General features: G+C 44.0%; 1 protein-coding gene across 2 annotated transcripts in view; it reads left to right on the top strand.

The window, feature by feature from the left end:
- The first annotated feature begins 5,958 nt into the window (after positions 1-5,958).
- The window catches only part of WIPI1 (WD repeat domain, phosphoinositide interacting 1), a 72,084-nt gene continuing 57,826 nt past the window's right edge, over positions 5,959-20,216 (top strand). The window contains exons 1-2 of one of the 2 annotated variants that reach the window (XM_054975858.1): positions 5,959-6,171; positions 14,279-14,361. In XM_054975858.1, coding sequence (XP_054831833.1) covers positions 6,104-6,171; positions 14,279-14,361 — 151 coding nt within the window. In that variant the 5' untranslated portion in view covers positions 5,959-6,103. The remainder of the gene's footprint in view (positions 6,172-14,278; positions 14,362-20,216) is intronic. The other variant, XM_054975859.1, reaches the window with a different exon arrangement.

Genomic DNA, 20,216 nt, shown 5'->3' with positions numbered 1-20,216 from the left:
TGTCAACTGTTCGTTCTCATGAATCACTTTGTTTCAGCTTTAATCTTATGCTTTCCTAGTGTCTAGACTTGATATGTAAACTATGCGAAGAGTATTCAAGACTGCTTCGCGCCAAAAGTTATGTTTTGCTGTTGGGAGGGGGGATGAGTAATTGTGCTCTATAAGAAGAATGGTTTTCACACCTTTAGGTATTCCTGTCAACTTGCTTATCTGCCTGCTTTTGAGTAATCCTATGGACATATCTGTGGATTCGATTTAATTCCTGAATAAAGCCTTTCAACCAAGATTGTGGATTTCTTGCTGTGAGGGTACAGGGGTTTATCTGCCATAGCACTGTCCTCCATAGACACATTTTGACAGGAATACCTAAATGTGTGAAAATAACGTTACTCTCGACAATGAAAGAGGAATCTGAAAAGATAGGAAGCATAACCGACTGTACCATTACTACAAAGCCAATAAGATATTTAGGGATAAATGTATCTTCACAAAATGAGAACCTTTATAAAGATAATCATCAAAAAGTTTGGATGGGAATTACTGAAGACTTGTGGAGATGGCAAATTTTAAATATTTCATGGTTAGGGAGAATTGCGGCTATCAAAATGAATATTTTACCTAAATGACATTTCCTTTTTTCAAATGCTTCCAGTTTACGTTGAACAAAAGATTCTCAACAGATGGCGGAAAGCTATAAATGACTTTATATGGAAAGGGAAGAAGCCAAGGATAAGATTTAAAGTATTACAAGATGATAAAAATAGGGGAGGACTGGCCGTACCGAATATCAAATATCGAGCAGCAGCGCTGGTTTGGATAACAGATTGGATTATGAATCCTAGCAACGGACTGATTAAATGGGAAACATATTTTAGTCTCCCCTTCTTTTAGGTCACGTGTCTCTGGCTTTACAGTTGGAGATCCGATTCTTAGTGATCATTTACCCCGGATTTGTGTCTTTGACATTAAGGGGAATTCCTCATGGGCTCTGACTCAGGATGTGGAATTTCTGTCTAGGATTCCACGATCTCTGGATCTTGGACATAAGATTCTAAAGGTACTGAAATCAAACATTATCTTAGAGCTTAAATCTTCATTAATAAATGCTTCTGATCTCTTAGAGGTGACACAAATTGATGGGAACCTATTACATTTCATTACAGAATCCTTAAAACAGGATTCCAGAAGGGCTATACCAAAGCAAGTAGCGAGTTCTCAGACGGCTGTGTGGTTTGATGGGGAATGCAGGAATATAAAAACCCATCTACGTACTATTTATCGTAATTTTCGTGATTCTGCAGCTACCTGTTTGCCAGTGGAGTATCAGATAATTAAAAATCATTTACACCAGGTTACAAGGATTAAGAGGCTGACCTTTATTAACAAACAATGGGAACAACTTTTACGCGCCATTACCCTGAATGATTCCAGGCAATTCTGGACCGTAATTAATGGTGCTATTCGCTTTGAGATCCCTTATATATCAGCCATTTCCCCCGATACATGGTTTCAGTATTTTTCAGACCTACTTTGTGAGGATCTGCCTAATGGAATGCAACTGGTTAATTCTCCCCTGGATGGTCTCCCAGAGTGGCTTCCCATCACTCCAGAGGAAATAACTCTTATACATCAACTCAAATTAGGTAAAGCTCCTGGTCCAGGTGCGATAATCCCAGAGGTTTGGATAACAGATTGGATTATAGATCCAGAGGAGTTAGCCGTGTTAGTCTGTAGTAGCAAAATCAAAAAGAGTCCAGTAGCACCTTTAAGACTAACCAATTTTATTGTAGCATAAGCTTTCGAGAATCACAGTTCTAACTGCTCCACAGTTCCACAGTTCTAAGTGTTCACAGTTCACAATAAAATTGGTTAGTCTTAAAGGTGCTACTGGACTCTTTTTGAGATTGGATTATGAATCCTAGCAACAGACAGATTAAATTGGAAACAGTGGATGCTAAGGAAAAGTTGCCCAGTGCTCTTGAATCACATTAGGTGGGTTCGTGATTGTTTGAGTGCTGCCTATAGGCTAGGACATGATCTATAATCTTAAAGTCTTTTTGTTTTAATACAAAAATCACATGAATTCATGTGGCTCTGGGTGAAGCACTAATCTGTCTAGAAGAGCGGTATATAAATGAGACAGAAGAAATGCTTAATACACCACCTGGCCTATATTTGGACTGCTTTGAACCAATTACAATGACAGACCTTAACAGGGTCCTGGCATCTATGAAAGCCACTACTTGTGTGCTCGTTCCTTGCCCATCTTGGCTGTTAAAATCAAGTAAAAATCACATAAGTGAACCACTGAGATCTATTGTAAATCAATCACTAACTCAGGGCACCTTCCCCTGGCTGCTCAAACAGGCGGTTATCCATCCGCTCATTAAAAAAACATCTCTAGACAAGACTGATATGGCCAATTATCATCCAGTCTCTAATCTGCCCTTTCTGGGCAAAGTGATTGAGAGAGCAGTAGCTGACCAGCTATAGGTTTTCTTGGAAAACTCTGGCACTCCAGACCCTTTCCAGTCTAGATTCAAACTAGGGCATGGGACAGAGACAGCTCTAGTAGCATTAGTGGATGATCTCCATCTGAATATAGAAAAAGGCCATGCCTCCTGATTGCTCCTCCTGGATCTGTCTGCAGCCTTTGACACAGTAGACCATGCCATCCTGTTGAGGCATTTAGAAACAGATGTGGGCATCAAAGGATGTGCCTTGGACTGGTTTAAATAATTTCTCACAGAATGGACTCAAAGGGTTGCCATCGGAGATCAGCTGTCTCTAGAATGGGAACTATCTTGTGGGGTCCCGCAGGGCGCAATCTTATCTCCCAAGTTATTTAACCTCTACATAAATCCTTTAGGAGAACTCATTTGCACTATGGAGTTGGATGTCATCAATATGCAGATGACACTCAGCTCTATATCTCGCTATCCAGGTCCCCACAGGATGCAGTAGAAATATTAGATCGATGCCTGACAGCCATAGTGAAATGGCTGAAAAATAACAAATTGAAATCAAACCCAGACAAGACTGAAGTGATGCTTGTTGGGAAGATCTTGAAAGACATTGTACTCCCCACTTTCGATGGAGTTTGTTTGACCATTGCAAACGCAGTTAAGAGCCTAGGGGTTATACTGGATCCAGCGCTACTACTAGAAAAACAAATTAAGGCAGCTGCAAAAAATGCTTAATACAACCTCACTCTAGCCTGGAAAATGGCTTCTTATCTCGATACAGCCGACCTGGCCACCTGGATCCATGCTAAGGTAACATCAGAACTTGACTATTGTAATGCACTATACATTGGTCTCCCATCTACGTTAACTAGGAGGCTCCAGTTAGTGCAAAATGCTGCAGCTCAACTGTTAGCAGGAGCGAGCAGGAGAAGGAGCATCACTCCCATCCTGCAGTCACTCCACTGGCTACCTTTCAGTTATTGTGCTCAGTTCAAGGTATTGGTTATTACATACAAAGCTCTTCACGGCCTTGGCCCGACATACCTACGGGACCGCCTCCCTCCCCATGTCCCTCCACAGCAGCTTCGCTCATCCTAACAAGGTCTCTTACAGGTGCCAGGCTGCACATGGGTGAAATCAACAGCAGCCCGTACACAAGCTTTCTCTGTGTTGGCCCCTACCCTATGGAATGGTCTGCCTGAAGAGGTCAGGAAAGCCCATACACTCCTGGCTTTCCGCAAACAATGCAAAACTGAAATATTCAAAAAGGCTTTTTTCTCAGACAGGAAGGCGGTATTGTAGGGAGGGGGTCTCAGATGTTCTGCTAATGAGTTAGGAACCATAGACTTCACCATTATGTTGCCTTACATATTATCCGTTACTTTAAATACGTACTCTCATTAAACAACTCATGTTGTTTAATGTCAGTCCTAGAATTTATTATGTTTTGTTCCAGCAGTTCTTCAACCTCATATTGGATCCTTGCTAATGCTATGTCTTTGTAAACTTGTATTCATTTACCCTATGACATTGTTTATGGAAATGTTCTTGACACTGTATGGAAATACCTGCCCTTGTCCTTGCTACTGATTGTACTAATCTCACACTATACAATCTGCCTTGAGTCTCAGTGAGAAAGGGGAACTATAAATGACAAAAACAAATAAATAAATAATAAAATAAACAAATAATCGCTGCTGTTGTTGTTGTTAAGGTAAAGGTACTCCCCTGTGCAAGCACTGAGTCATTACTGACCCATGGGGGGGGATGTCGCATCATGACATTTTCTTGGCAGACTTTTTGTTATGGGGTGGTTTGCCACTGCCTTCCCCGGTCATCTACACTTTACCCCCAGGAAACTGGGTACTCATTTTACCAACCTCAGAAGGATGGAAGGCTGAGTCAACCATGAGCCGGCTACCTGAACCCTGCTTCTGCCAGGATCGAACTCAGGTCATGAGCAGAGCTTGGGCTGCAGTACCGCAGCTTACCACTCTGCGCCACAGAGCTCTTTATTATTGTTGTTGTTGTTATGTTTAAAACCATCTAGATCTGACTTTTACCCACTCCGGACATAGCCCGCCCGGATTCCTCCCTTTCACATGCTGAACTGGCTCACAATAGAGGAGGCCCTGCCCTCGGCCCACTGCACCGGCACCTCCTCTTCTCTGTGATGTCTCCTCGGAGCATCCACAATTGAGCCTCCATGGTCAGGGGCAGACTATATATGAATGCCAGTCGCTGACAATGTGCGCCGGGCGCGGGCTGCCTCTGCTTGCATACTTTCCGGGACTCGGAGCACCGCTTGCAGCGAGGAGGCAAGGAAGTGGCAGTTCGGGAAGCCCCCTTCTGGGGGGGGGGGGAACCAATTCTTCCACTCACCTCGCAAACTTGCGGGCACCCACGTGCAAGCTCTGCCCAGCCTCTCCTGCATTGCTATACAGCAGCGTAGGTGGGGCATAGCCTGCCCCATCCCTCTCTTTCACCTGCTGAACTGGATCGCAATAGAAAAAGCCCCCGGCCTGTTGCCCCAGCAGTTCTTCTCCCTGGCGACTCCTCCAAGCATGCGTGGTCGAGCCTCCGTGGTTGGGGGCAGAGTATCTAGGAATGCCAGTCACTGATCATGTGTGCAGGGGAAGTGGGGTGTGTGTGATCATGTAGACTGTTTCTGAATGCCAGTTCTGGGCAGGGTAACGTTTAAAGAGGCCCTGAGTTCCACCGTATCCGCAAATGCAGGACTGCAAAATGAAACTGTAATCCTAAAACTATTATCCTGGAGGAGATAGATCCAGAGGAGTTAGCCGTGTTAGTCCGTAGTTGCAAAATAGCAAAGAGTCCAGCAGCACCTTTACGACTTTATTGCAGCACAACCCACTTTATTGTAGCACAAGCTTTCGCGAGCCACAGCTCTCTTCGTCAGATGCATCAGATTGTATCTGCTGAAGAGTGCTGTGGTTCTCGAAAGCTTCTGCTACAACAAAGTGGGTTGGTCTAAAAGGTGCTACTGGACTCTTTGCTATGCGGGAGGAATTATCCCATTTAAATCAGTAGGATAAGCAATAAGAATTGTACGGAAGCAGAGAGAGGTTTGCACAAGTCCGCGGTGATCACGGATATAATAAAAAAAATTAGAATCAAGAGAAAGCCGTTTAACGGTTTAAACCATTCAGGCGCCTCTGCGCGCAGGCGCTTGGACCAGGGAGAAGAACAGCGCAGCCACCTCCTCCCTCCCCGCCCACCTCCCGCACACTGCTCTGCCCGTTCCGGTCCCCGTCTGATGCAACCATCACAACACAGCCACGTGGCCAACGGCCCCCCCTCCTCCCTGGCCAATGGCCGCCGGCCCTGTTGGCGTCCTGGGCGGGGTTTGCTCCTCGCGGCGATTGAGGCCCCGAAGCCCGTCCCCAGGGGGCGGGGTGAGGCGACCCGTTCGAACTTTCGTCGCCCAATAGGAAAAGAGGATGAGACAGATGGCTCCGCCCCCCCGGGCTGGCGCTGGCGATGCGAGTCGTCGCTGCTTCTGTCGCGGTCCGGAACCGGGGAGCGCCGATTGGGAGCGGTCCCGAGTCCCGCGGGGAAGCGTCGAACCCCGGCAAGCGGTGAAATCGAGGCCGGGGATTGGGCGCCGCCCGTCGTCCATGGAGGCCGCAGCTGGAGAAGGGCAGCCCGAGGCGCTGAGTTGCTTCTCCTATAACCAGGATTGCACGTACGTAAATAGGGCAGGGCAGAGGAGGGCCGACACCGCTTCCCTTCTCCCATCAAGCCCCCTCTGCCTTCCAAGGTGGGGGGAGATTGTCCAAAATCAAGACTTAAGCCAGCCTTCCCTCCCTGGTGCTGTTGGGAGGACCTTGGGTCAGTCACAGCTCCTCCAGAGCTCTCTCAGCCCTACCCACCTCACAGGGTGATTGTTATGGGAATAATAATAGGACACTTCATCAACTGCTCTGAGAAGGCGTTAAGTTGTCCTGAAAGGCAGTATAGAAATCGAATTATCATCATCATCATCCATCATTGTTGTTGTTGTTGTTGTGGGCAAAGGGGAAAATGTTCAGAATATATAAGAGGGCTGACCCAAAGCTTGTGGGGGGTGGGGGAGTCTTGTTTTATGTTTGCAGCTTAAATAGAATTTGTAAATTCTAAAAGATCTGCAGAAGGTCTGTGCCTGTTAGAGGAATAATATAATAATATTCCTCTAACTGTGACTCATTATGTAAAAAAAAAGGCAACGCCTGTCTCTCCCCCTTCTGCTTGTTTAACAGATAATACATCTCAGTTCTTTAAGGGAGCAGACATCTACCAGTCTCTTTCTCTCCCCTACAAGGTTTTCCTTTGTGGGATGTATGGATGACTGTTGATCTATAGGAAGCGTTTATTGGTCACCATGGTAATATGATCCTAAAGTCCTCAAGGGATTGGTGCTGTAAATGAATCTGTTGAATCTTTTTTAAAAGAACTTACTTGGCCTGCCAGATTATAACCTGATGGGTAGCCGTGTTTGTCTGTAGTAGTAGAAAAGAGCAAGAGCCCGGTAGTACCTATAAGACTAACAGAATTTGTGGTAGGGTGAGCCACTGTAGGTGAGCCGCTGAAGAAGTGAGCTGTGGCTCTCGAAAGCTCATACCCTAACACAAATTTTGTTAGTCTTGTAGGTGCTACTGGACCCTTGCTCTTTTCTACTGCTACAGACAAACACGGCTACCCATCCTGATCTAAAGGTTTATAGCTCTTGTGGTCATTGAGGTTTGTTTTGGTTCATTTGTTTGTGTCCTTTCAAGATACTTGTTCTGTTGATTCACTGAGCATAGCATCTCCTGGCTGCTCCTGTTCGCATTACAATCTGGATAGCGTCATTTGCACTGTGAGTGCTTAATGGTATGACTGTCCTTCCTTTATTCTCCACCCTTCCTGTAGGCTATGGAGTTGACCTTAATGGAGTCTGGTCTCTTTAAGCCCTGGGCTTCTCAGAACAAGTCTCAAATCAGTTCAAGAATAGGGTGCTATTTCCAGAAAAACCAAAAGGTTGATGTTTCTCGTTCATCGCTCACCAACATCCCGCATTGGCTGCCTGTGCGATGATTTTTTCCCTTCTCTCTTGTCCTAAGGTCACCTGTTTGGACCAAGTGTCAAGAAAAAGGAAACTAATTTAATAACAGGAAGGAAATGTCATCATGGTATGATCACAGGTTGCTGTAGTTCCTGAAGTGTGGTTTTAGTTGCTCCACTTCTTAAAAATGTTGCTGGAAAGCTGAAGAGTAGAGCAACTGCCCTGGATCTCTCAGATGAAGGAAGTTTTAAATGAAGACTTTTGCAGCTCAAAACGATGCACAAAGTAGCACAGAGCTGTGGGGCGGAGGAAAAAACCCTTTTCCCAACAGCAACAATCACCCATGTGGAAACAGTAAAGAGTCCAGTGGCACCTTTAAGAGCCAGTTTGGTGTAGTGGTTAAGAGTGCGGGATTCTAATCTGGAGAACCGGGTTTGATTCCCCACTTCTCCACTTGAAGCCAGCTGGGTGACCTTGGGTCAGTTACAGCTCTCTTAGAGCTCTCTCAGCCCCACCCACCTCACAGGGCGTTTTGTTGTGGGGATAATAATAACATACTTTGTAAACTGCTCTGAGTGGGCATTAAGTTGTCCTGAAGGGCGGTATATAAATCGAATGTTGTTGTTGTTATTAAGACTAACCAGCTTTTTTGTAGCATAAGCTTTCGAGAACCATAGTTCTCTTCGTCAGATGCATGGGGTTCTGTGGTTCTCGAAAGTCTATGCTACAATAAAGTTGGTTAGTCTTAAAGGTGCTACTGGACTCTACTATTTTGCGACTACAGACTAACACGGCTAACTCCTCTGGATCTATGACCATGTGGAAATGGCTTTTATATCTTGGAGCCAGAGTATTTCACATTCTGTCTTCTAAGCCTCCCCGTACATTCATTTTGCCTGCTGAGACCCTGCGATGTGTGCCTTCACCTTTGGAGACTGGGTGTGTGGCAACTAGGTTCAGTGGCTTCTCTGTTCTGGTACCCCAACTATGCAAAGTTCTCCCTAAACATATTTGCTTGCTTGGCAATACTTTATAACTTCTTCTAAGATGTCAAATAGAATGGGAATCAAGAGTGCCATTTTTTCTAACTCTTTGGTGTGTTTGGATTGTGGGTTCCTTTTGAGGGGAAAAGCAGCGTCTGTGCCGGCTTAACATGTACGGGGACTCTCTTTACTTTTAGCTGAAGTGCAAGAAACCAAGAGACATTTAGTGATCACAGGTTGGCTGATTCCGCACACGTTGGATAATGCACTTTCAATGCACTTTATCAATCGTTTGAGGTGGATTTTTTGTTCCGCACACGAAAAAATCCGCTTCAAATGGAAGTGCATTATCCAACGTGTGCGGAATCAGCCTAGGTCTGAAGTCAACAAAAGGCGGGTTTTTGTTACTCTTCATGTCAATTGGTCTTTGAAATACTTTGCAGCAGGGACTAGTGGATGCAAGTTAAATTAGCTTCAAGTGCTATCCCATGTGTTCTGCTTTCAGTTGCCAAGATGATCCTTGTTCGCTCTAGTTTCAGTGCTAGTAGGCGGACACCAGAGGAGGGATCGCTGCATACATTTTCACTTCCTCGGGTACTCTGTCAAAGGTAGAGTACTGGAGAAGGTGAAGAGTTGGGGTGACCCACTGTGACAATTCTTATTGAAATGGACATAAATAATAACAAATTGAAGGATTTTTTAAAATATAAGATCAATGAAGAAAAGCCAAGGAAAAGGGCTCTAAACATAGAAAAAAATAAGGATGAGCATTATGGCAAAATAAATCTGAAATAATTGACAATTGTCTTTTCTGAATTGGATTAAAGGTCTTGACTAGACAAATATCTCTGGTCTACATGTAGTCATGTTGAAGATAGCTAAGGCCTATTGATTGACAGATAGATCACAGAGACATAGAGCTGGAAAGTACCCCCAAGGGTCATTTAGTCCAGCCCCTAGCCCAATGCAGGAAATTCTCAGCTATCCCCCCCCAACCTCCCCCAGTGACCCCTGCTCTATGCCCAGAGGAAGGCAAAAAATCTCCAGGATCCCCAAACAATCTGACCTGGAGGAATATTCCTTCTTCACCCCAACGATGCTTGGGAATAGAAAAGTTCAGAAAGTAAAACCTCATGACTGGGAACAAGACAGTTGCCTTTTTTTAAAAAAAAAAAAAAAGCAAAACAAAGCAGCGATCCAATTGTTTAATTAACCTTCAGGTAACTATCTATAATTTAGAATGAGAGAGTTGTTGTCTGAAGGAGAGATTCTTCCTTCCTGGCAAGAAGATGCGGCAGCTGCAGATCCCCACAAACAAAGACTCCTGTGTTTGCCTGTCGGGTTCCCAGATGCGCCTGCTTCAGGCCAAACTAAGGCTTCAGGGTGAATTCGGGTCCAGTAAGCTGGCTGGGTTTCCTGTATCCTCGTAGTACATCTCTTTTTCGAAGCAACCCAGTGTGGCGCTCTCTCAGTTTATGCTGATGCAATTTTTATGACTCATTGTTAGCACAGAGAGCCCTTTGCCACAGCAGTGGGAATCTAAAGGCTATAACTTTAGTCGTCATTGTATTTGCCTTCCCAGCAATAATACAAACGAAGTCACTCATTTTGTTTTATAGACAAAGAGCTGGATCTAGTGTTCTGACTTGTTCAAGGCCATAAAAGGAATCCAGAGGGCACCAAAACCTAGGTAGTCCCCACCTTAGAACTGTATTATGCCACGGCATCATGAGTGTTGTCAGGGCTTTTTTCTGGGAAAAGAGGTGGTGGAACTCAGTCACTAAGTGGGTCAGCTGGAACAAGGGGGGAGTTTTTAAAAGTTTAAATTGCCCTCAGCGAAAATGGTCACATGGCCGGTGGCCCCGCCCCCTGATCTCCAGACAGAGGAGAGTTTAGATTGTGGCGCGGAGGGCAATCTAAACTCCCCTCTGTCTGGAGATCAGGGGGCGGGGCCACCAGCCATGTGACCATTTTCAAGAGGTGCCTGAACTCCATTCCACCACGTTCCTGCTGAAAAGAAGCCCTGAGTGTTGTTCTTATTTAGGCCATTCTGGAAAATTCACCTTCCAGATATTATCAATTGATCACCTGGTATTTAACTACAGTATTCCCTGAATGCTATTCTGTAGGTGGCAGCCTGCCTTTTAGATTAAATTCATTAGTGTTATTTCCTAGGAGCCTTTGAGTCCCCAGAAATCTTGTTCCGGGGGTCAGTGGACCCTTGGAATCAGTATGGTCCGAAAGTGGGAGGTCTGCAATAGGAGGGGGGACTCAGCATAAATCCACCCCCGCCCCCCCCCCCCCAAAGAATGTAAGTGCTTTTAAGTCTTTGGAATGTGTGATTGGATAAAGGCCAGCATCATCATTTTTTGAGCTCATAAAATCAATCCTTTAAAATATTTGATCTGTCAGTCACTCAGATCTTTTTTGTCAGCCTTGCTCAGGGGTCATTTCGTAGAAAAAGAGCTGGAGGAACTCATTAGCATAACTCATTAGCATATACCACACCCCTTGACATCACCGGAAATGTGTCATTGGCATAGCTGATTTACATATGCGTTGTGCGTTTGCGTGTGTTACTGATGTCCTGTCTCCCGTTTTTGAGCATTGGTAAGCAAATACGAGGCCTAGCCAGATCTGTTCTCCCATATAGGACTATATCTGTAACAGACACAAATTGGATGCAGGTCTGTAAAATACTGAGGATCTACTGTTAAAAAGAACCAAAGCTGGCCATTTCAGAGCTGAATTCCATGTTCAGAAATACCATGTCCTTCCTGACTGTACCTAGCTAAAGGATGTTTGAATGGTCCCCCATGTCAAAAAGCTACCTTGTATAGAAAGGTGAGATATAAAAAATCTTAAATAAAATAAAAGGTTCCTGCACTTGCAACAGTGGTACATCAGGGAAGGGGAATGTGGAAATGTTCCCCCAACACACAATTTTTCAGGGACAGGGAGTTTAAAATGGAACGGACTAGGAATCGCTGGATTACATGGTACATCTGGAAAAGCTTGCTGTAGGTTTTCCCTTGATCACCTCCATTCCAAATGCTGACTGATGGAATTTGATGGAAGAGAACATTAACTCAAGTTATATTCAGTGTCTTTTGAAATGCAGAACTGTGGGACAGCAAATTACGCTCAGGTTAATCTTGGACTATCCTTGGCTACATCTTGAACAGTACAAACAGTGCCATCCAGGTCTGGCAGCCTCGTAACGAAGACTGTTTCTCCCTTGCATCACATTTCCTGCTTTACTGGTTGTTTCCTGTGTCTAGTTCACTACTGGGAACGTGGCAGAGTGCATGTTATTATTGCATGTTATTACATAAGGATATTCAGATCTCCATTAAAGTATCTTCATAAGGAGTGATTCTGCACACGCTGGATAATGCACTTCCAATCCTCTTTATAGATCATTTGGAACTGATTTTTTTGGGTGCGGAACAAAAAATCCACCTCAAACGATTGATAAAGTGAATTGAAAGTGCATTATCCAACGTGTGCAGAATCAGCCAAGGTTTAGGTTCCCAGTAAATAGGGACTGGTTATTTAACCTATCGGCATGGCACACACTTTAGTTTATTTAAACATTTCTTCCTGCCTTATCTCTTTGGACTCGGGGCATTTTAAGAAGTGAAAGTGCAGCTGCTTTTGCAGCTACCACTGTTTCTGGTATGAATGGGCTGGGAATCGGAGTAAGCCAGTGCCTGCAAGATGCACATACTCTAGGGATTGGAGGTACTGTCGAAGGCTTCCACGGCTGGAGAACGATGGTTGTTGTGGGTTTTCCGGGCTGTATTGCTGTGGTCTTGGCATTGTAGTTCCTGACGTTTCGCCAGCAGCTGTGGCTGGCATCTTCAGAGGTGTAGCACCAAAAGACTGTCAGAGTCTTTTGGTGCTACACCTCTGAAGATGCCAGCCACAGCTGCTGGCGAAACGTCAGGAACTACAATGCCAAGACCACGGCAATACAGCCCGGAAAACCCACAACAACCATCGATTGGAGGTACGTTCAGCGCTCCTCCAGCCTCCTTCAAAACCTCATAATTAACTTGTCTAGTATAGGGGGCTTGCAGGTTTTTTTTTTTAAACCACCATCTTTTTTGGCAATCCTACCATAGACAGTAAACTTTAATGGAACCACCCCCATTTTTGGTGGTCGAGAAAACTGCCTCTAGTTTGCATATTGCCCCCCCACCCAGCTCACTTGGTAGTGCAGATATGATTTTTTCCTCTTCGGCCTGCATTTGTAATACGGGGATGTTACTGCTATATGAAAGCACATTGACAATGTTCATATTGAGTAGGACTTTACTCACGGAACAAGTGGCATTCTGCAACTTTTGTCTTTACGTTGTTGCTGCCTCCCAGACTCACATTTGCAGCCAGATTGATGATGCTGTGGGAAAACTTGGTTCTGGTTCTGAGAAGCCCTGGTGTTGTAGCTAATGCTAACTGGGATCTCTAGTGGTTAGTTCAGAGCGATTTTGCTACAGGACATGTCTTCGTTTTCCCAGGTACCTTCTTATTAGTGATTTCAACCAGTAATGTTGACAGATAACAAAGATCTGTCTGTAAACGTCAGTGTTTCTGACAGGCGGAGGTGGCAAAGCAGAAAGCTTGTTTGCAATTTCTCTGTTTTCGTGCAAATTTGCATGTTTGTCTAAGCTAAAACAAAGAGAACCGGCAGCAAACTGATGAAGTGCTCATGCTATGTGCAGATGTCTTCAGTTTTCATCTTGGGATATTTCAAGCTAGTTGTCAAATTAAACTTTACATTACAACTACTTGGATCAAGCAAGTCAGCATGACAGCAGACCTTGTACCTGTTCCCTTGCTCTGCCAAATGCAAGCCCCCTTTCTGTTTCTGGTGAGCTCTCCATTGACAAAAAGGTACCTATGTTACCCTGGATACCCTGTCTTAGCTCAGCTCCCTGTACTTTGAGCAAAGCACCTCTTCTGTGAAGTCTTTGGCTTTATCTTTGGGGCCAAATTGGGAATCTGTTTGGATCCTCTGATGTGACATTTGTGTGTGTGGCGGGGGAGGGTAAGCTTGTGGCTTTGTTGCTGAGAAGGGGGGGGGTAATTATTCCTGTCTGGTTTCCTTATTGAAAGTGACCCCCTCCCCTCTGCTTGCAGCCCTGTAGCTAAAACTAGTTTGCACAGAGGATTAGTTGTGTATGTGTGTATGCTGGGAAAAATTAAAAGCCCCCCCCCCAGTGGTACCCTCTTCCATATTAAAGGTAGTGGTAGCATCTCAGAGAGCTCAGGCAAATATTGACTCAGGTCTCCTGTATGCTGTGACTCTGCCCAAGTACAGAATTTAGAATCGTCTGCTGAATTTAGGATCTTGAGAATTTCTTCCTCTTCCCTTCTTGCCACTTGTTAGCTATTAAGATTGCAAAGGCAGGATTGAAAGTGTGTTGGCGATCCTTGATCACGCTTCTGGTGATTAAGGCTAGAGGGATGGCTTCGCTGCTGATTGAGAGCTGTGCCCCACTGCTCAGACACCAGCTGAAATCTGCTTTACAACTCCCCCTGCGTGAGCAATAATCACAGAAGGCTTTAGAGGACACTTGGCAGGCACAGCCATGGTGTCTTGTGTTGCTCTCTGTCTCTCCCCATTGGTTTTACGGAACCTTTTGGCAATTCCATCTTCTGCTTTTCTACAATTTCATTTTTTGTTAAGCTGTGCCCGATTCTTCAGTGCTTGAAAGTCTGCTGTTTAGGGCAGCATATAACCAACTTTGCATGCCTCTAATGACTGTTGTCTTCTACAGTTCCCTGGCAATTGGAACCAAAACTGGATACAGACTTTTTTCCTTGAGTTCTGTGGAGCAGCTGGATCAGGTCCATGAAAGCAGTAAGTCTGTTCTGTTTTTGATGTAACAGAGCATTGCCAGATGATGGGGTTTATTCTGCATGACCGCATTTTAATCTGCCTCAAACGAGCAATTCCATTTCTTCTTCTCTGCTCGAAGGCAGATGGCATGGCATCTTTTGGCTACAGCCTTTCTTGTATTCAAACTGTTAGATACAGCTGTGTTAAAGGGACAGTCACATACCAAAACAACACCGGAAACACTCTTATTCTCGGCACAACGTGGACTGGAAGTAGTTTGGTGCACAACCACACTTGGAGCTGAACGCCAATCAGCAATAAGTTCAAGATTGTTAAATGCACAGCTCCGTACTCCCCCTTCGCTCAATCTGATTTTTTCAAATTTTCCAGAATTAAATCTGCAAAACCAGCAGCTAGCAATGATATAAAACCACAGTACGTAAAAGAAAACTCGTCCAAGATGCACTGGAAAGGATACTGCTTAGAACAAACTAAAATGGCCCTGGCCTTGCGTGCCCCAGATTCCTGCTAATTTTCCTGTGGGCTCATAGCTTTGTCACTGGCTTGGGGTTGCAGAAGCTGCAAGGAGGATGTTTGAATTGGGTCTGCATGCTAAGTTGTTAGCAACACTAGCCAAGGTTGAGTTTTCTTTTAAAAGGCAAACATTGATTTATGGTGTGTGAGTGATCAGATATCTTGATATCTTTAATTTCATTTAAAAGCAGCTACATCAGGAGATGGAAGAGTTGGGTCTGAATGACAATAGCAGGCTCAACACATTCCCTCAACACCATTTCCAAGATAAAAGTCCCTGTTCTCCCCCATGATCAGCTGTTAGCCATGGTAAAGGTATTTATTCCTGTACCGGTGCTAATTGTCAGGGGTGAGAGGTTAACATCAAGAGAAGGCATGGGGAGAAAGGGGTTAATTCCTCCCGCGCACACCCAGTCCAAATCTCCACCACCTCCAGCTGTTTTTAAATAAAGTTAAAAGTATTGGGAGATCTGATCACAGATCTTTTGTGTTTGCCTAACTGAACCCTGATATACTTGTTAGTTTTGCAACATGGTTGTTGACAAGATTTTGCTATAAAAACCTCTAGAGGGTCTTAACATTTTGAGGGGGTCACAGATCCCTTTGAGACTCTGAAAGCTATAGCCTGCCCCTCCCTAGAAAAATGTATACAAATTCATACATACAAAGCAGTAACTAATGCACAAAAATAAAATCAATAAGCTTAGGCCAGCTGTGCACGCAAAAAAAAAAATCTGAGGCATGGCACTTGTGGTGAAACGGGGCCTTTCCTCCCACTGGTAGACCCTGCTCTGCCTACCCCTCCCTTTTCTCCTCTGGCCAGGCACCTGAAGGGGCTGTCTCCTTTTCCTGTCTCCGGGTAGTTGCTGCCACCACTGTCCCTGTAGTGGGTCCTGGTTAGGCCCTGTAGTGGGTCCTTTGCTAGTGGGCCCAAGCGGTTGGGGGACAATGTGGAACAGAAGATCTTTCTTCCTTCATAAATTCCGAAAATCATTTATTTAACTTCTAACTATACACAGGCAGTGAATGGAAGGAATAATACAACTTAAAAAGAAACCCCTACTCTCTCTCCCTCTGCTTCTCTATACTCATGTCCTAATTCGATGTAGTGTAGGGCAGGCCCGATCCGTTGATACCTGGGGTTACGTTAGATCTTCCTCTCCCCTCAGAGCCATCTCTCCCTCCACTCTCCGGCCACCAACTGTCAACTCCCAACTCCCCTCCACCAACTGACTCGCTCTCCCTCCAATCACATTCCACTCGAGAACTGGCCCCTCCCCTCTGCAGCCCATAGAAAGTTAACTCCACAAACAGAATGGCGTTTCTTCATAGCATTAAGTCTGTTTCATCAGCTACTGCTTCACCAGCTACTGGTCACACACCAGTTTTGATTTCTTTATATTACATTGTAAATACATGCTGTTTCCTTGCCTGCCACACATTGAGCATCCACAGGTATTAAACAATATTATAACAGTCTGGAACGAAAAAATACATTGAACACCTGCAAAGACTAATTTTTTAGAGACAGATGTCTGTAATCAAAGGGAGATTGTTCTATATGTAATGATGAAGATGACAATTGTACGTTACCCGACTGTGTATAGTAGCATTCCGTGCCACCTTATGCTTGTTTGAACTGAAACAATGGCGGACAAAAACAAAAGAGGAACCCACTCAAATATATGAAACTCCGAAGGTGATCACACAAGAGTAGGGTGCAAACACAATCAAAGAAGCAATCAATATATAAAGAATAAAGTCTCATGTAATCAAATCAATCAATAAATAATGAACAACAGTCAAAACCAATAAGGTGGTACAAGTAAGTACAACCGGGTGCTATACACAAAGCACTATCCCCAGGTACTGGTGGATATTGTACGTACAAAATATTCAATTCCACAGGTGGAGTAGATGTAGAAGAGGATGCACAAAGCAGAGCCACAATGCCCTACTTCTACATCTACTCCACCTGTGGAATTGAATATTTTGTACGTACAATATCCACCAGTACCCGGGGATAGTGCTTTGTGTATAGCACCCAGTTGTACTTACTTGTACCACCTTATTGGTTTTGACTGTTGTTCATTATTGATTGATTGATTTGATTACATGAGACTTTATTCTTTATATATTGATGGCTTCTTTGATTGTGTTTGCACCCTACTGAAGTGAAACAATGACATAATTTGACATAAATAAGAGGGGTTTTTGCCACAAAGGCAGTATTGAAAGTAACAGGAAGGAAATCGTAGGGGAGGAGGGGGAATCAGTTTTTTTGTGCTGAGTTCATAGATTCCCCTAAGCCCATCTACAGGTTAAGAATCCCTGCTCTTGGAGGCTTTAAACAAGGGTAGGCAGGCTGATGCTGTCACACAACTCACGGCAGAGTTACCCCAGTCAGATCACTGAATTCGTTGGTCTAAGACTGGAGTAACTGCACTGCGGATTGCACGGTGAGTCAGAGGTAAAGGTTTGTCAGCCAAGGTCCAGCTGCCCATTTTGCTTTTCCGTTTAACATATCGTACTTCCTTTGACTACAGTGCTGTGACCCAGTTTTAACAACATAGCTCGTATTCACCTTCCACGATATTGCTGCAATTCCACCTCCCCTCTCTTTCCAATAGCCAAAATTCTGATTCTCAAAACCTCCTTTTTAGCAATTAACGTTATTAGACTCTACAGAGCAACGGCCTGATTGTATGTATAATTAAAAATATGTAACTCTCAGCTGCAGTGGCTCAAGGAGCCGACGAAAGTCTGGCTGGCCAACACGAAGCAATTAAAAACCACATAATCCGGGCATAAACCGGTTATTATCTTGCCCTCAGACAATACCACAAGCATTAGATTTTTTGCCAAAAGCTCGCCAGAAGAGGACAGCTTGGCTTTTTTTTCCCCTCGGAAGGAGGCTAATGTTGGAAGCCTCAGCATGTTCTGTAAAGCTGGGGCTGACCCCCAAAATGAGTGGGACTGTGCAGTGGCCAACCTGACAACTCGAAGGTGGCTCTGGGAGGATTTGAGGCGGTGCACAGCCGGGACTGTCCAGTCCCATGTATTTTTACTCAGAATTAAGTCCCATAGGTTTCAATGGGACGTACTGCCAAGCTGATATGAACAGGCTTGGGCTGTGCACTTCAGAAAGAAATTGGGAATCAGCTAGTATGAAACAGGTTATATGCAGGGCTTTAGGAAAAGAGGTGGTGGCATATGAGGTGATAGACCCGAGAGCTGTTGATAATGAAAAACAATGTTTAACGTACAAAGAAATAACTAAAACTGAAGCATCCAAACTTAGAATAAAGACACAAGAGGAACTATCACCTAACTACGATTGGTTCCAGTATAGACAGATCAGAGACTTATATAATTCGGACTCTGTAAAGGGAGGTATACGAATAGAGAATTCGGAACTAGAGCAGACCCTTCTTAAAGAAGATAAGAAAAGAATATCCAAGGTATACCAAGTACTGTTGAAGTGGTATACCGAGGATGAGATAGTTAAAACACAAATGGTGAAATGGGCTATAAACTTTAATAAAGAAATAACAATGGAGGCATGGGAATACTTGTGGAAAACTACAATGAAGACAACGACATGTATTAATATCAAAGAGAACATTTATAAAATGATCTATCGTTGGTACATGACACCAAAGAAGATTGCGCTAGGGAATTCGAATACTTCTAATAAATGCTGGAAATGTAAGAAGCATGAGGGCTTCCTCTATCATATGTGGTGGTCGTGTGAGGTAGCCAGGCAGTACTGGGGGGAAATAATAAGAGAAATGAGTGAAATTTTACAATTTCAAATTAATAAGAACCCAGAACTCCTGCTACTGAACTTGGGAATGGAGGGAATTCCAGCCCAACACAGGACGTTGATATTTTATATGACAGCAGCAGCTAGACTTTTGTATGCGCAAAAATGGAAAGTACAAGAAGTGCCAACTATTGAAGATTGGACTTACAAATTGCTGTATATGGCTGAAATGGACAAGATGACAAGAAAATTGAGAGATCTGGACTCAGGGCAGTTCAACACAGACTGGGAGAAGCTGAAACAATACCTGGAGAAGAAATGGGAGGTGGGAGGAAAACTGTGGCAGTTTGAGAACTACTGAAGTATTGAAGTAGAGGGGGGAGACTTTACCGGGGGGAGAAGAGATAAATGTGAATTAATAAGCAGTCAGATTAATAGATTGACATATATATAGATATATATAGGTTAACAAACAGAACATAGAGAAAATAATTAATTATAAGGACTAAATATAAGGAGCGATTAACTAACAATATTTTCTTTTTTTTTCTGACAAGTTTTGTACCAAACTGAATGTCTGAAGATATAGATGGGTCAAATTGATTGACTACGTGAGGAGAGATATATAGAACTATTATAAAAAGATAGAATGAGTAATATATATAGAGAATAAGTCAAATTGTTTGATATAAACGAATGTATGATCTATATGGTTTATGATATATAGAAATACCTGAAATTGAAAAATTGGGATAAATTGTTTATCTAAGATGGAAACAAAGGCTTACAGTTGGGGCATATAATGTTAAAAATAGTTAAGGATGTACTGCTTAGAATAATGGAGAATATATATTTGTTTTAGATAGAGGAAGCTAATAAAAGTAAGGGAAAGGGGACAAAGGGTTGGAAAGCTGTTGGAAGTCAACAAAAAGGGGGGGGAAAGGGAGGGGGTTAGAGATGAAAAAATTGGGCAAATTGAATGTAAATGTGGAAATAATGGATTCTAACCCAATAAAAATTTTTCAAAAAAAAAAAGGAAAAGAGGTGGTGGAACTCAGTGTTGGAACTCAGGACCGCACAGTGACGTGACTTTGTGTCAGCTGGAACAAGGAGGGAGTTTTTAAAAGTTTAAATCGCCCTTGGTGAAAATGGTCACATGGTTGGTGGCCCATGCCCTCCAGCTGTGCGGAGGGCAATCTAAACTCCCCTCTGTCTGGAGATCAGGGGGCGGGGCCACCAGCCATGTGACCATTTTCAAGAGGTGCCGGAACTCCGTTCCACCGCATTCCAGCTGAAAAAAAGCCCTGGTTATATGCTTCTTGTGGCGAGTTCCCTTAGAACCCGAACTGCTGCATTTAGCGCCAACGGAGGCTTCTTATAGGGCAGTCCTGTGGGGTCTTCGTCACACTCATCCAGTCTGGATGTTATCAAGGCCTGTGTAACAGTGGCCCACTCTGCTTTCTGTACAGCCCGGAAAATCCACAACAACCACCTCCTTTCTGTAGGATCAGCCATAGCTAGGGGACAGCCTGAGCTATAAAAAGGTGTAAAATACTATTTCTGACAGAACAGGAAG

This window comes from Eublepharis macularius, chromosome 4, assembly GCF_028583425.1.
Source record: "Eublepharis macularius isolate TG4126 chromosome 4, MPM_Emac_v1.0, whole genome shotgun sequence".
NCBI classification, from domain to species: Eukaryota; Metazoa; Chordata; class Lepidosauria; order Squamata; family Eublepharidae; genus Eublepharis; species Eublepharis macularius.
The sequence above is the reverse complement of the archived record's forward strand: the minus strand, read 5'-3'. Positions and strand labels throughout refer to the sequence as shown.